At 49.0% G+C, this 15057-nt stretch overlaps 1 protein-coding gene across 1 annotated transcript in view; it reads left to right on the top strand.

The window, feature by feature from the left end:
• Positions 1 to 11549, top strand: part of MSN (moesin) — a 74198-nt gene extending 62649 nt beyond the window's left edge. The window contains exons 7-13 of the mRNA XM_031944625.1: positions 442 to 538; positions 2777 to 2940; positions 5093 to 5223; positions 5672 to 5832; positions 7222 to 7314; positions 7867 to 8079; positions 9433 to 11549. Coding sequence (XP_031800485.1) covers positions 442 to 538; positions 2777 to 2940; positions 5093 to 5223; positions 5672 to 5832; positions 7222 to 7314; positions 7867 to 8079; positions 9433 to 9597 — 1024 coding nt within the window. The 3' untranslated portion in view covers positions 9598 to 11549. The remainder of the gene's footprint in view (positions 1 to 441; positions 539 to 2776; positions 2941 to 5092; positions 5224 to 5671; positions 5833 to 7221; positions 7315 to 7866; positions 8080 to 9432) is intronic.
• The last annotated feature ends 3508 nt before the right edge of the window (positions 11550 to 15057 follow it).

Below are 15057 nucleotides of genomic sequence, written 5' to 3'. Positions count from 1 at the left end.
TCGAGCCAACATCCAGTTGATGTCGGACCGGGAGACGACCCGACTGTTTCCAGGTCTTTCTTGCGTCAGCTGGAAGCCTCGTTGGCCAGATTTATTCCACTTCAGCTGATTTCCACCATAAGCCTGTGGAGAGTTAGATTTTTTTTTAGTTCTTCTTCTCTCCCCCCCCCATACAAAATAAGGCCTAAAGAAGCTCCCTTGAGCTTTGCTCTGTCGCAAGGACTGTTGGGGGTATTTAGCTTCAGCCTGATGAAGAAGAGAGCATGATAGGCGTGGTCGGGGACCGGAAGACCTGAGTTCCAACTCACCGCCGTCACTTGCCAGCTGGGGGAGCCTGGGCAGACTTCTGCCCTGCTGTGGTCCCCACCTCCCGTGACTGTTGGGTGGAGCGCTTGCCAAGGCTCCCTTCTGCACTGATCTTCTCTATGTCCCCTCCTACAGGCTGACCCCCAAGATTGGCTTTCCCTGGAGTGAAATCAGGAACATTTCCTTCAATGACAAGAAATTTGTCATCAAGCCAATTGACAAGAAGGCTCCGGTAAGTGACCTTTGCTCCCTCTGACCCAGATCCGGACCTAGTTGACCCCAGAATGACAAGGCAGCAACAAAAACCAGTGGCGGCTGCATTTGTAAAAATGGCCTTTGGGAGAATCAAGAACAGAAGGGAAACTTGGGATGGGGAAAAGTGGAAAAGTTTCTAGAACTAAGAGGAAGGGAGACAGAAAGAATATTCAATGTGGAAACAGAAGTCCTGCATTTTACTCCAGACTTTTGTGGTTTGAGGGATTTGGGGTAGGCCCCTTATATTAATAATTAATTAGTTATTAATAAATAGTTAATGATTAGTAATACCCAACATTATTATGTTATATATTATTGATAGCAGTAATGTAAAGAATCAAATTAAAAATTAACAAAACAAATAAGAATATCAATCATTCGCACCAAGAGAAATATTAAATATCAATATTATTTGATAATAAATAAAATAGTAAATAACAAAATGAAGCATTATTGATGATTCATACACTGTATAAAATAATGATAATTAATGTCATGTATATTTTATGAATCTCACTTTCCCCTTCTTTAAATGATGGCAGTTGAACTTGAGATCTCTTCCAGCTCCACTGTGATACTATGTGGAACTTGGCTCAAGTCCCTTGCCCTAGCCCATCCTCAGTTTCCTTCTTAGTAAAACAGGAAGGCATCGGGCCTCTGTGCCGTCTCTGTCCTTAGAATGCCGCTGCCCGGCTCCATGGGATAGTGCCTGTCCCAGCTGGGGTCCATAGCCGGCTCCCACCTGTCTCTGGCTCCGCTGGGAAGCTTCCCTTTATCTACTTGTTATTACTGTGATTTTCAGATGTACTTTTGAATTTAAAATTTGATGCTTTTTCTGGTTTTAGACCATTTATGAAAAGCATTTCCCAATTTCCCAATCTGTTCTCCTCCTCCCCTGTCCTCTCCAGCTCTATAAACCATTCTCTCGGAACAAAAAAGGAAAGCTGACTAACAGGTTGTCCATTTGGGGCTAGATATGCGACACTCCATGCTCCTAGCACCCTGCCTCTCCCTCTCCCGACCTCTTTGTTGAACCCGGGGAAGCCAGTATCCTCCCGTGTGTCCCATGACCAAGAACGAGCCCCGCCCCTGCTGTGGCTCGCTGCCTTTAAGGTTTGTCCGCATCACTGTGGGCAGGAGGTCACGTTAAGCCCCATGAGCCTTCCCTTTCCCTGAATTCTTTGTCTATATCTCGGTTCTTACGGTGAAATCCAAATGCCACATTTGGCTCAGCTGATCCGAGCGCCCGTTGGATTTTCAGTCCTGTGTTAGGATTAAAAAAAAAATGGTTGCAGTGATTTTGTTTGGGGGTTCCCCAGTCATGCTGCCCACTCATTCTGCTTGCAGCCCGTTAAAAGCCCCAGATTTTTCCTTAGCAATTGCTTTTTAACCACAATTCCTAAGGGCTTGAAATGGATTGGTTCTATAACCAGGATTTGATTGGCTCCTCTCAAGCTCATCAGCATGGCTTTGGGATCCAGCTGTCCCTCCTTGTCTTGGGTCGCCTGATCCAACAGCATAAGCATGTTATCTATTTTTCTTTTTCCCTGAGGCAATTAGGGTTAAGTGACTTGCCCAGGGTCCCACAGCCAGGAAGTGTCAAGTGTCTGAGGCCACATTTGAACTCAGCTCCTCCTGACTTCAGGGCCGGTGCTCTATCCTAGCTGCCCTTTGTTACCTGTCTTTAAAGAAATGAAACAGGTGTATTCATTTTCTTGAAAGCCAGTTTCAGAGTGTCACCTGTAATGACAAGCCCCGAGCTGGGACCATATCGGGGCTCAAAGACACAGGCCTCTGTGATGGCGAGGCTAATAGAGCTCATCTCTCTTTTGCAGTTTACATTGTTCTGATCTTTGATCTTTGGCTCACCAGTTGGGTGGTGTTTTGTAGTGGCTAGAGAGCCAGGAAGCCCTCCCTCTAACATATAATGAACTGGCTGTAAGACCCTGGGAAAGTCACCTAACCTTCAGGTGACAGCAAAGGTCCCCATCCTCAGCTGGATTTTTCTCCCACTGAGGTCTATAGAGAGTAAAGGAAGCCTTATATTACAGATGGGGAAACTGAGGCCAAAGAAAGCCAAGTGACTTCTCCCCGAGGGTATGTGACTCACGAACGTTAAGAGTCTGGACTGGAGGCCAGGTCTTTACGATCCAGATTCACGGTTCTCCCCTTTCCTCTCCTCCTCCCCCCCCCCCCACCCCCCCGCCGCCGCCAGGACTTTGTCTTCTATGCCCCCCGTCTCCGCATCAACAAGCGCATCCTGGCACTGTGCATGGGGAACCATGAGCTGTACATGCGGCGCCGCAAGCCGGACACCATCGAGGTGCAGCAGATGAAGGCTCAGGCCCGCGAGGAGAAGCACCAGAAGCAGATGGAGAGGTGGGTACTGGGCCTTCGGAGCCTGACGGGTGGGGAACTTGCCACCAGTGCCCATCCGTGAGGAGTGGACCTCCTCCACAGGAGGCCCAGGAAAATGGGAACCAAAGGCAGGAAGCCACTCGTTGAGCATTGATTAAAGTACCTATTTGGTGCCGGGGATGCAGATGGCTAGTCCCTGCCCTGGAGAAGCTTACGTTCTCATGGTAGAGACCATCCAGATTGAAGAGAGTCTGTGGGAAAGAGGAGAGGGTCTGGGAGGATTCCAAGCGAGGCTGTGGCCCACTGGTGGCGTAGACCCACTCTCACTTCTCCCAGCAAGACACGAAAAGGAGGGGGGTTCGGGGAGGGCCCAGGAGGGGAGGGCAAGGTAGCCACGTGGCTTCCTGCGGGACCCATTTAGAGGGTAAAAAGTGGCCACGTAGCCACATGTAATTTGGGACATTAGAATGCTTAGAATTGGGAAGGCCCTGAGTTCAAATGTGGCTTCAAACACTCAGTACCTGTGTGTGCCTCAGTTTCCCTAACTATAGAGTAAGAATTATAATGGTTTCCACCCAGAATTTTTGTGAAGATCAAATAAGGTAATGACTGTAAAGTGCTTTTCAAACCTTTGTTATTGCTGGTGTCATTATAAACTACATTTATAACTGCCCACCAGATGGAACTCTGGGAAGGCAGGTATCAGGCCGGTTTTTGATTGGGCAGTTTTCCATAGTTTCTGGCACATTACTTTGCACATAGTAGGTGCTTAATGAATGGCTCTTGAGAGACTGAGTAGCCGTGGGCTCCCTGGCTTAAAGCCCAGATACACAGGAAATAGCAGAGGCCGGCTTTGAACTCTGTCTCAGGAGGATAGATTGACATGAAAAGGATCCCGCTCACCATGAGCCCATTTCCCAGGCCCTTCTCACCCCCACCATCTTTGAACCTGCCCTCATCACAAAAAGATCAGTTAAACAAACCAACCAATAGACGCCATCCCAACATATGACAGCAGCGTATGTGATGTTCCACTCCCATAGCCCCTCACCTCTCGACTGGAGGGAGGGAGATGTGTTGGCAGCTGTCCAGAGGCCGGCCGTGAGAAGAGTCCTCCCTTCTTTAGATCTTTAGCCTCTCCTTGTGCATGCCGGTCCCTCGCCTGCCGCCAACAAATGTGCCCGGGATCCCTCCACTCTGCCATCGGGGGATCCTCAAGCTGCCGCCCCCTCGTGCTGCCATGTTCCCAGAAGGCAGCGGGTGCCAATCCCCATGACCCCCTCTTTTTTTGGCCCCCTAGAATCTGGCCTTCAATACCACCACTGTTGAGACTGCCTTCCCTAACGCTGCCAGAGAGATCTCTCTGTGATGGAGCTGTCTCATAAAAAAAGCCTTTGTAATCTCAGGGCCTGTTCACACAGTAGGTCCTTTATCGAATTGAATAATACAAACGAGGGAGAAATGACTTTCCCAGCCTCACACCGCGACCTCTACAGATACTGGAATATCGCTGTATATGTTGCACAGTGGCCTGGGAGGGAAGTGGTCTTAGTAGCTTAGCCTGAGTGAGTGGGAGGCAGGAAGGAGGAATCAGGCAGGTCTGGGTCGTCCTTGGGCTTGGAAGGGTTCATTTCTCACCTCTGCCTCTTAGGATCCTTCCTTTCTAAGGCTCAATCTTAAGTAGCAGATCTAGGGAGCCTTCCCTGGTCTCAGCTTCTTCAATCTCAGGGTCTGGGTTCAAATCCTGTCTCTGCTGTTGCTTCTGTGACCACGGGAGGGATTGTTCTATTTCTATGGGCCTCAGTTTATTGAACTAACCCTAAATGCGCGCTTCTGAGGTTCTTTCCGTCACCAGGTTTAGGAGAGTGGAAGTTGGGGAAATCCTCAAATTTCCCAAAAGTGTTTGCCCTGGCGTGCCTCATACTCACTTAGAAAACTTATTTCCCTGGTAAAGCTCCTTGTGAACTTTGGCTTTTCCTGTTAACCCCTCTCTTCCCTCTCTTTGCCCCCTCCCCGGCCAAGCACGGTTGCTCGGTTAATAGATGTTTGTTGAATTGAATTGAAAGGCCTTGGATGGAGGCCTAGCATTCTGGGGGCCCGGGGTAAGCTGGGCTCCTGCCTCCTTCTGGGTGGTTCTGTTGCGATGCCTCATTCTGTTCCCTTGCCCCTCCAGAGCTCTCCTGGAGAATGAAAAGAAGAAGCGAGAGCTGGCTGAGAAGGAGAAGGAAAAGATTGAGAAGGAGAAGGAGGAGCTGATGGAGAAACTGAGGCAGATTGAGGAGCAGACCAAGAAAGCTCAGATAGGTACCTAAGGGCCTTGGGGGAGGTGGGGAGGCAGAGGGATTAAGGAGCCCCATTGGAGGAACCGGCCAGGCCCTTTGTCCATTATCTCACTGGGATTCAGTCTCTTCAGGGATCCCTCCTGGGGGAAGGGTTTGAAGGGGGGGGGTGATGGTAGGGGGGAGACTGAGAAAATGCCTCTATTACCCCAAAGTAGAAAGGGGTAATTGGTAGCCCAGAGTAGAATGGGCTACCTCCTCAGGTAGTGAGCTCCCCACCACTGCCTCCAAGGAGAAGGTCCTCGAGAAGAGGCTGGCTGACCCCCCCTTGCTGGGGCTTGGCACTCTTTGTCAGGTATGATGGGGTTCCTGCCGGTTCAGAGTGTGGAGCTCCACAAACGGGTGCAGCCCCGGTGGCGGGGGGAGGGGGGGAGGGATGCCTTTTGCCTCATCCCCTGCCTCTGTCCATGCAGAACTGGAAGAGCAGACTCGGAAAGCTCTGGAGCTGGAAGAGGAGCGGAAGCGAGCTCAAGATGAGGCGGAAAAACTGGCCAAGGAGCGTCGTGAGGCTGAGGAGGCCAAGGAGGCCCTGCTGCAGGCCTCTCGGGACCAGAAGAAGACCCAGGAGCAGCTGGTAAGAAAAGCTGGCCAGCTCAGTGGGCTGTGTGAGCATCTGTGTGAGTGTGTGTGCGCACGGGGATTTCCCCATGGAAAGGTATACGTGTGTGCGATCATGTGACTGTGTATGTGTGTGTGTAAGCAGGTTTGTGGGGGGGGGGTGTGAGTGTGTGTATGTCCATGTATGAGAGCATGTATATGTGGGTGTGAGTGTCCATTAGAGTGTAAGCATGTAATCATGTCCATGTGCAAATATGCTGTACACCCGCAAGCTTGTGTGCACGTGCACACACACACACACACACACACACACACACACACGTGGGCTGTTGGACTCCATGGCAAAAGGCAGAACTTTGTCCCTGTGGGGACAGCAGGGGGCGAGTAGAAAGCTCTTCACAGAGTTGGCCATCCCCAGCTAGGCCAGGTTCCGGCAGCTCCCAGACACCGATGGGTAGCAGCTAGGGGGCCCTGACTCCGTCTCCAAGTGGCGCTCTTGGGGGCAGGGCACATGAGATGGTAGCAATGAGCGGCCGAGGGCGTCGTCATAGATGCTTCTGGGCAAGGTACGCCTCACTTCCCTTGCTGGTCGGTGCCCATGGGCCAGCCTGGTGGTGCGCTTTCACTGCCTTTGAAGCCAGAGGGTCTGATCAGTCTCATCCCTACCGCTTAAGGCCCGCGGAACCCTCGACAGGTTACTCAACATGGCCACACTTGCTGAGGATCCCAGCTTGGTAGATGAAAATGGCAGCGTCCAGCACCACTTCCAGGGTCCATAGGGTAGAAGTTTTGTGTGATCAGTGAAGAGCAGGTCCCTCTGGAGCACTCCCTGGAGTGCCCAGGCCTGTATGCCAGGCTCTCCTGGCCTCAGGGACACAAGTCTGGGGCTGAGTCAGCAGCATGACATGGCCACCAAAAAAGCCCCGCCCACTCTTGAGCTTCATCCAGAGTGAGGAGACGCCTCAGACAATCCTTTTGGTTCCGAGATTGTGACCAGAGGGTCAGCTTGGCGTGAGTGTGGTGGGGCAGAGGGCCCCGAGAGGACAGTAGGGCTTGGACTAGCTGCTTCTGGCACCTAGCGGAACAGACCGGGGTGTGGGGGGGGGTGGCACCTTGGAACCAGATCTAAGCATGTGGCTTATACGCAAACATCAGGGAAAAGAGGAGCCCCCATTTTGGGGGCCTTCCAGTGGCTTGGGTGTCTTCGAGTGTTTGACTCAGTCCCCGGTGCATAGTAAGTGCTCATAAACGTGATTGGTTCTGGAAAGGCCCGAAAGAGCAGCACTCAGTGAGCATTTGTCCCGGGAAAACCAGGGCAGGACCGCCCCGGATCCTCGGGCTGGGAGTGGGCAGGAAGACCAGAGCCCTTGGGCTCATGGCAGGCTCTGGCTACCTTCTTCCCCAGGCTTCCGAGATGGCAGAGCTGACAGCCCGGATCAGCCAGTTGGAGATGGCCCGTCAGAAGAAGGAGAGCGAGGCTGTTGAGTGGCAGCAGAAGGTGAGACGGTTGGGCCCCGGGTGGCGTGAGCAGGCCGCGGAGGACCGGGATGGGGGACATGGCCCCCGAGGCCTCAGTCTCCCAGCTTTAATGAGGAGCATGGCGAGGCCGTAGCCTGGCTCTGACCCCTTTGTCTTTGAATGGCAACTTGCCCCTTTAGTAAAAGGGGGAGGTGCTACTGGAAGACACCTCCCTCCATCGGGAAGGCTCTAAAGCTATTTTCATGGGGGTCGTAGCAGTGCGGTCAGATCCCTGTTGCCCACCTGTGACTCAGAAAACCCCAAACGAACAGCATCCGTGCTATATTTTGATTCCTTTTCTTAAACGTCTCCCAGTGATATTTCCCTCAGGGGTTGGTTTTGCTGCCTTTGAAGTTTTATACGTATTCTCTAGTGGCTAAAAGAAGCCCTGGGTTTAGATTTTGCCTCCGATCCCTTCTGGTCGTGTGACCTTGGGCAAATCTTGGTCCTCCACCTGGTGGTTGAAATCCCGGACCCAGCATCCCCCCTCTGGGTCTTTCCGTGGCTCACCTTGGCGCGCTCTACCGTGCAGGCCCAAATGGTCCAGGAGGACTTGGAGAAGACCCGAGCCGAACTGAAGAATGCCATGAGCACTCCCCACGAGAACGAGCAGGACGACGAGCAGGACGAAAACGCGGCCGAAGCCAGCGCCGAGCTGCGGGCCGAGGCCTCCACCAAGGACCGCAGCGAGGAGGAACGGACCACCGAGGCTGAGAAGAACGAGCGGGTCCAGAAGCACCTGAAGGTAGCTCTGGGAGAGAGGGGGGTGGCCACGGGCTCAGTGGGCCTGGCGGTACCGACCTGTGCCCACCGGGTACAGGGCCCCAAGCTGACTTAAGAGCCAGGCATGCTGGTAGCCCGTCAGAAGGGCAGAAGGTGGGGAGTCCGTGGGCAGAAGGTGGGAAGAAGGTTACCAAGGGGAGGTCAGGAGGAGAGTTATAAGGTTACCCAAGTGTTAGTGTGATATAGTAGAGGGAGTGTTGGATTTGGAGGCAAAGGGACTGGGTTCAAATCCCACTTCAGATACTTAATAGCTGTATTGCCGTAGGCAAGTCATTTTTAATTCTTTGGACCTCAGTTTTCCTCATCTGTAAAATGGGGGAGGTGAGATTAGACTTGGTGACCTCTATGGTCTCCCTTCAAAGTGTAGATCTGTAATCCTTGGGCAGAGGAACCCCGTGAACTCCTGCAGCCTTTCCTTGAATGGCATTTGGAGAGCTTGAACCACGGGATTTCTTAAGCTCCTGCTGCATTCGGGGCCCTGTGCTTGGCCTCCAGAGCTCAGGATGTAATCATGGCTGAGAAGGGGCAATCCATTCACTCCTAGAACCGTTCTGAGGAAGAGGGTTTTTTTTATCAAACATTGTGGTGGGGAGTGTAGGCCCCTGCCCTCGTGGAGTTTCCATTCTAGTGGGGGGGTGGGGGAGGCAGCTGGAAAGGTACCAACTTTAGATTGACGTTACACGGGCAGCATCGTTGCCGGGGGTCAGAACGATGACTGGGCGAAGGCTTCCTGGGAAATTGGAGGCAGGGCAAGAATACTGGCTCCCGGGAAGGAGTGGGGTAACCGCCACGTAGGACCAAGGAAGGTAGCGGGGGGAAGGCTAGACGCGATTCTCAAAGGCAGAAGTGGAGCATGCATGCTGGGGCACTATGGGTAAAGCACGGAGACGATGGCGATGGGTAGCAGGGGTGGGGAGGACGTTCTGTCGGGAAGTTCGGTCGAATCCAAAGCCCTCCTGTGGCTCTGAGGCCGTTCTTTCTGTCCTCTCCTGGAGGTGAGCAGCAGCGCCCCATCTTTTAAGTGACCTGGATTCGAGTTCCGGCTTCGACACTTACTATCTGAGTGACCCTAGGCAAGTCACCACGTTTCTGAGCCTCAGTTTCCTATCTGGGAAATGTCCAGGTTAATACTTGTGCTGTCACCTGCTCAGGGATTGTCATGAGGGAAAGTTCTTTGTCAGTCAATACATGCTGTGTCCATGTGAGTGGCCATCATCATCATCCTCAGGCCTCAGGCTGTGTCTCTCGTGCCAGCAGGGTCAGAACGCTCTTTATAGCTTCTTCTCTGCTCTCCTTCCCCCTCCCCCCAACCTAGGCCCTTACCTCGGAGCTGGCCAACGCCCGAGATGAGACCAAGAAGACAACCAACGACATGATTCATGCAGAGAACATGCGTCTGGGGCGCGACAAGTATAAAACGCTGCGTCAGATCCGCCAGGGCAACACCAAGCAGCGAATCGATGAATTCGAATCCATGTAATCTGGTCCCCGTTTCCCTCCTCCCCCCAGCCATCTCTGACCTCTTCCCACAAGCCCCGCCTCGCCTTTGCCCTTTCTGATTTAACCGACCGACCAGAGCACCTTCCTTCCCTCCACAGGAGACAGGGGGAGGGAGAGAGATTCAAACCCCTTCCTTTCCTCTTCCCTTGCCCATAGCTGCCAGCTTAGACTAGGCTCGAAATTTCTTTCTCCAGAAGCTCTGCTCCTACCCTTGTCCCCCGCGGTTCTCTGCTGGGCTTGCCGCTTTCTCCTTCCTCCCAGGGAGCCTCCAGTCACAGGGCACAGTGCCTAGGCACGAGTTCCCGTGGCTCAGTGCAGGGCAGGAACAGAAAGAAGATGAAGGGAAGTCAATTTAACTGTCTCGCTCCAAAGACCAGAGAGAGACATTTCCCAAGCCTGATCTACCCAGAACCCTTTTAGACCACCAGGAGAGGAAAAAAGATGGGGAGAGCCATTCCCAATTTCCCTTCCCAGATCCCGGCCCAGTTACTTGGGTTTCATGATTCGGCACCCTGGGGGAGAGAGAGGGGGTAGGGGTGGGGGGAAGGAGGGAGGAAGTTCCGAGCAAGACACCAAAAACATTTTAAATCTTGGCTGCCCAGCACCCCCAAGCAAAACAGTGCCTTATGGGAGCTGTTTGGGTGCCTTATGGGGGCTGTTGAGGGGGCCTTCTGATTGGCCACCTGTGCCTTGGGGGCTGTCCCTTCTCCCCTATGTGGGCCAGCCCCTCTCCCCACCCTTCCTTCCCAGAAACTCCAGGGGATTAGAAGGAGCATTTCCCAGCCCGCAGCTCCCTGTCCTGGGGAAGGGGTCACCCAGCTCCCCGCTGGGTCTGTGGCATCGCCACCATATCCCAAAGGCTTGAGCGGACAGACCTTTCTTCCCGCGATGGGGACGCTGCCTAAGCTGCATGTAGGAGGGGGCTAATTGAATGTGACTTCCCCACACCAGAGATGCTCCAGTCCCCTAAGGCACATCTCCACGGTGTGTGGAGGGGATGGGATCCCACTTTTTACGATACAATCCCTGCAGAGAACCCCTCTCTTCCACCGGCCCCCCCCTCCCCGGGGCGCTAGGCAGTGGGGAGGCTGGCTCTGGGCCACTTTTCTCTCGGTCATCCCTCCTGGAGCTTCTTCCCCCTCCCATAATCCTCCTGACAAACGATCACCGTACAATGAGCTAGGCCCCCTCCTCCCACCCGTCCCATCTCACCCTGCCCAGCATGCTGCTGAGCCATCCTTGCCGGGCTGGCTGGGGGGCACCAGGGCCTTCCCAATATGATGCCTGTATGATGTACCCTTCCCCCACCCACCATCTAATAAAACGGGGATTCCCTCCTTCCTTTATGCATAAATAGAATCTCGTTCTCGTCTCGGAGCAGGGCTGCGTTTTGGCCTCCTCTCCCACACCTTGAAAGTGTATACTGTATTATAAAGAAGATATTTTGCAGGAAATTAATGTTAAAACGCTTTCTGTATTAGTGATGACATCACAATAGGTCATGCTAGATTGTTTTATTATTATTATTATTTGTTCTGCAGCTCCTTTTCTGTTTCTGTCTGGTCTCTCTGGGTTTTGACAGACCTGGCTTCTCTCTTCCCTTCTCCAGTGGGCAATGGGACGCGGACGGAGGGGAGCAGCCCACAACTGCCATCTGCCTTCCTTCCCAAGTCTCATGATTTGCTGTAAAATGTATCAGCCCTCTTGCTGATCAGACCTCTTGGTCCCCAGTGGTTAACTTGATGTTATGTCCTAGAAGGCAAGACTTGGGGGAAGTAATTCGCCCCATGGGAGGCTGGGACAGAAGGCTAGACTTTGTGCGTGCGTCTTAAGTGTTTATTATTTTTTTTTTTTGTTATTTGTCCGGAGGGGTTTATTCTAAGGTCACATCATGTTCGGTTTCAGTGCCAATAAAATTGAAACTACCCCCACCCTTTGGCTTGGTTTCAATTATTTACGGAGCATTTATTAAGTGCCTACTGTATGAGGGGCACAGGTGTTTTGTGACCCAAGTCCAAATCTGGCCTCAGCCTTAGGGAATCTAACTGAACTTTGTGTCTGTCACAATTTCTTTTTTGTATTTTTACATTTTATAGAAAACATTTTACATTTTATACACAAAAATGTTACAATTTATACACATTTTATACAAAAATGTTACAATTCATACACAAAATGTTACATTTCATACACAAAATGCTACATTCATACACAAAATTTATACAATTTATACATTTATACACAAAACTGTTACAATTTATACACAACATGCTACATTTATACACAACATGCTACATTTATACACAAAAATGTTACAATTTATACACAAAATGTTACATTTCATACACAAAATGCAACATTATACCTAAAATTGTTACAAGTTATACACAAAATGCTACATTTTATACACAAACTGCTACAATTTGTACACAACATGCTACATTTTATACACAAAATGTTACATTCTATACATAAAAGTTACAATTTATACACGAATTGTTACTTTCATACACGAAATGCAACATTATACCTAAAATTGTTACAAGTTATACACAAATGCTACATTTTATACACAAACTGCTACAATTTGTACACAACATGCTACATTTTATACACAACATGTTACAATTTATACACAAAATGTTACATTTCATACACAAAATGCCACATTATAAACAAATTGTTACGATTTATACACAAATGCTACATTTTATACACAACATGCTACATTTTATACACAACATGCTACATTTTATACACAAAAGCTACATTTCATACACAAAATGCTACATTTTGTACACAACATGCTACATTTTATACACAACACGCTACAATTTATACACAACATGCTACATTTTATACACATGTTACAATTTATACATTAAACCGCTACATTTTATACACAACATGCTACATTTTATCCACAACATGTTACAATTTATACACAAAATTCTACATTTTATACAGAAAATGCTATATTTTATACAAAAAATGTACATTTCATATTTTACCATGTTACATTTTATATACAATATTTTATATACAATATATACAATATTTATATACAACATGTTTATATACAAAATGTTACATTTTACATACAAAACAATACATCTTATATACAAAAGATACAATTCATATACAAAATGTTACATTTTATATGCCAAATGATATTTTATGTGCAAAATGATACATTTTATATAAAAATTATATATTATTTTATAAATTTAAATATAATTTATATAATTTTTATATTTTCTTTTGGAATTGTTTTGTTTCTATTATTTCCTTTTTGAACTCTTTCCTTCTCCCATTGATAAAGCAAGGAATACAAAACAAAGCACATCCAAACAAAATGAATTCTCACATCGGCCATGTCCAAACAAACTTACCTCATTATGCACCCCGAGTCCCTCAGCTCCAGCCGGAGGTGGGCAGCCTGTCTTCTCACAAGTCCTCGAAAACTGTGGTGACTTCTATTGTGGTATTTCTGTATTACCATCTTTTCCAGATACACATCCCTCTGTCCCAGAATTAAAGACGGAAGTACCATTTGGCAAAACGAATCAAGGCAGTGACCTGGTATGACTGTGCAAGGAATAAATGACTTGGCAAAACACCCGGAGCCATAGTGCCGTTTCTAAGTGATAGCTCCTGTTAGGAGAAGGATTCTGTCTTCCGGCATTGACTCCTGCTGCTCTCTGGGAGGTTGGGTCTCCCTGGATAGCTTCACGACTAACCAGACTAAGTCCCAGGGAAAGGTCCCTTACTGGGGAAGAACATTCAGTAGCGAATGGCCTCCAAGTTTGGGCTTTGAAGGATGGGCAAGGAAAGGGAAAGATCTCACTAGCCAAATGTCTGGAGGTATGAAAAGTCAAGACTGTCCAAGAGCTAAGTTACTTGTACGGAGCAGAGTGAGTAGTGTGTGCATTTGGGGAAGATCCATCATGGGGATACCTCACCAAGGCTGTGAAAATTCCTGAAGGCTTCCCTTGGATCAGAGTCTGTGCCTCGCTCCACCTCGCTCTATGTTCTCTGGACAGCCTCCTGGCTGTGACATTGAACCTCAATTTACCTCTTGTGAAATGAAGACTAGGCTTGAAGGTCCCATCTTTCCATAACATGTCAGGATTCAAGTAAACTCTTATTCTTATGGGGGAATGCTGGTCCTGCACTCAAAGTACCCCCAGCCTCGAGACTACGGAGATGGACCAAACCACCCAAAGTTCAGATGAAGAAGCTCCAGTTAAAGTAGTGTAAGACCTAGGTGGGTTTAGGAAAGTGGGTCTCTTCTGCCCCCTCCTGGACAGTCCAGATTGGTGCTTCAGTGGGGAAAGTCCCTAGCAAAGCAGCTAGTTGGATTGGGTTCATCTAGGGTTTAGTGTTTCCCAGTGTCTGGAAGCAAAACATCTTGAGTTTGTGTCCTGAGCTCAGAAGCTGTTTACACCAACAGTATGATGTGGTGAAGATGACCCTCATCTTGAAAGATGAAGAGAAAGGGGATAGAGATTACTGTCATTGGGAACAGGTTAGGCCAAATGTCTGGAGACCTAAAGTCAAAACCTACCTTGGAAGCTTCTTAGCTCTGTGATCTTGGATCCCTTCCCTTTCCTGAACCTTGGTTTCCTCCTCTGTAAAATGAAGAGATTAGACTCGATGGCCTTTGACGTCCCCACATCTATAATTTGGTTACCCTTTCATTTGGATTTCCAGTCTGAACATTGCCTATTAATGAACCAGGATCCAATTTGAATGGTCTCTGATGTACCCAAATCTATGGTTCTGTTATCCTTTCATTTGGATTTCCAGTCTGAACATTTTCTGTCAATGAACTGTGACCCAGTTTGAATGGTCTCTGATGTCCCCAAATCTATAATTCTGTTACCCTTTCACTTGGAATTCCAATCAGAACATTGCCTATTAATGAATTGGGATCTAGTTTGAGTGGTCTCTGATGTCCCTAAATCTCCAATTCTGTGACCCTTTCATTTGGATTTCCAATCTCAGGATTGCCTATTAATGAACGGGATCCAGTTTGAATTGTCTCTGATGTTCCCAGATCTTTAATTCGGTTGCCTTTTCATTTGGACTTACAGTCTGAACCTTTCCTGTCAATGAACGAGATCCAGTTTGAAGGGTCTTTGATGTCCCCAAATCTATAATTCTGGCATTTTTTCATTTGGATTTCCAATCTGAATAGTCCCCGTCAGCTAAATGGGATCCAGTTCAAAAGGGGATTCAAATGTCAATGCCTTGACAATTGCCCCGGTTCTCAGCTGTGTCCCACTTCTCGTCTATACTATGGGGAGTTCTCAGATGTCTCAAAGCCATCCTCATTAGGAAAGATTAGTATAGAACTACATCTTATTCCAGATGAGGGCAGACAAGGTAAAGGAAAGTTCAGATTCTGTTGAAGGAACTGGAAGCATTTTGAGAAAAG

This window comes from Sarcophilus harrisii, chromosome X, assembly GCF_902635505.1.
Source record: "Sarcophilus harrisii chromosome X, mSarHar1.11, whole genome shotgun sequence".
Lineage (NCBI taxonomy): Eukaryota > Metazoa > Chordata > Mammalia > Dasyuromorphia > Dasyuridae > Sarcophilus > Sarcophilus harrisii.
This window is presented reverse-complemented; position numbering and strand designations above follow the sequence as displayed.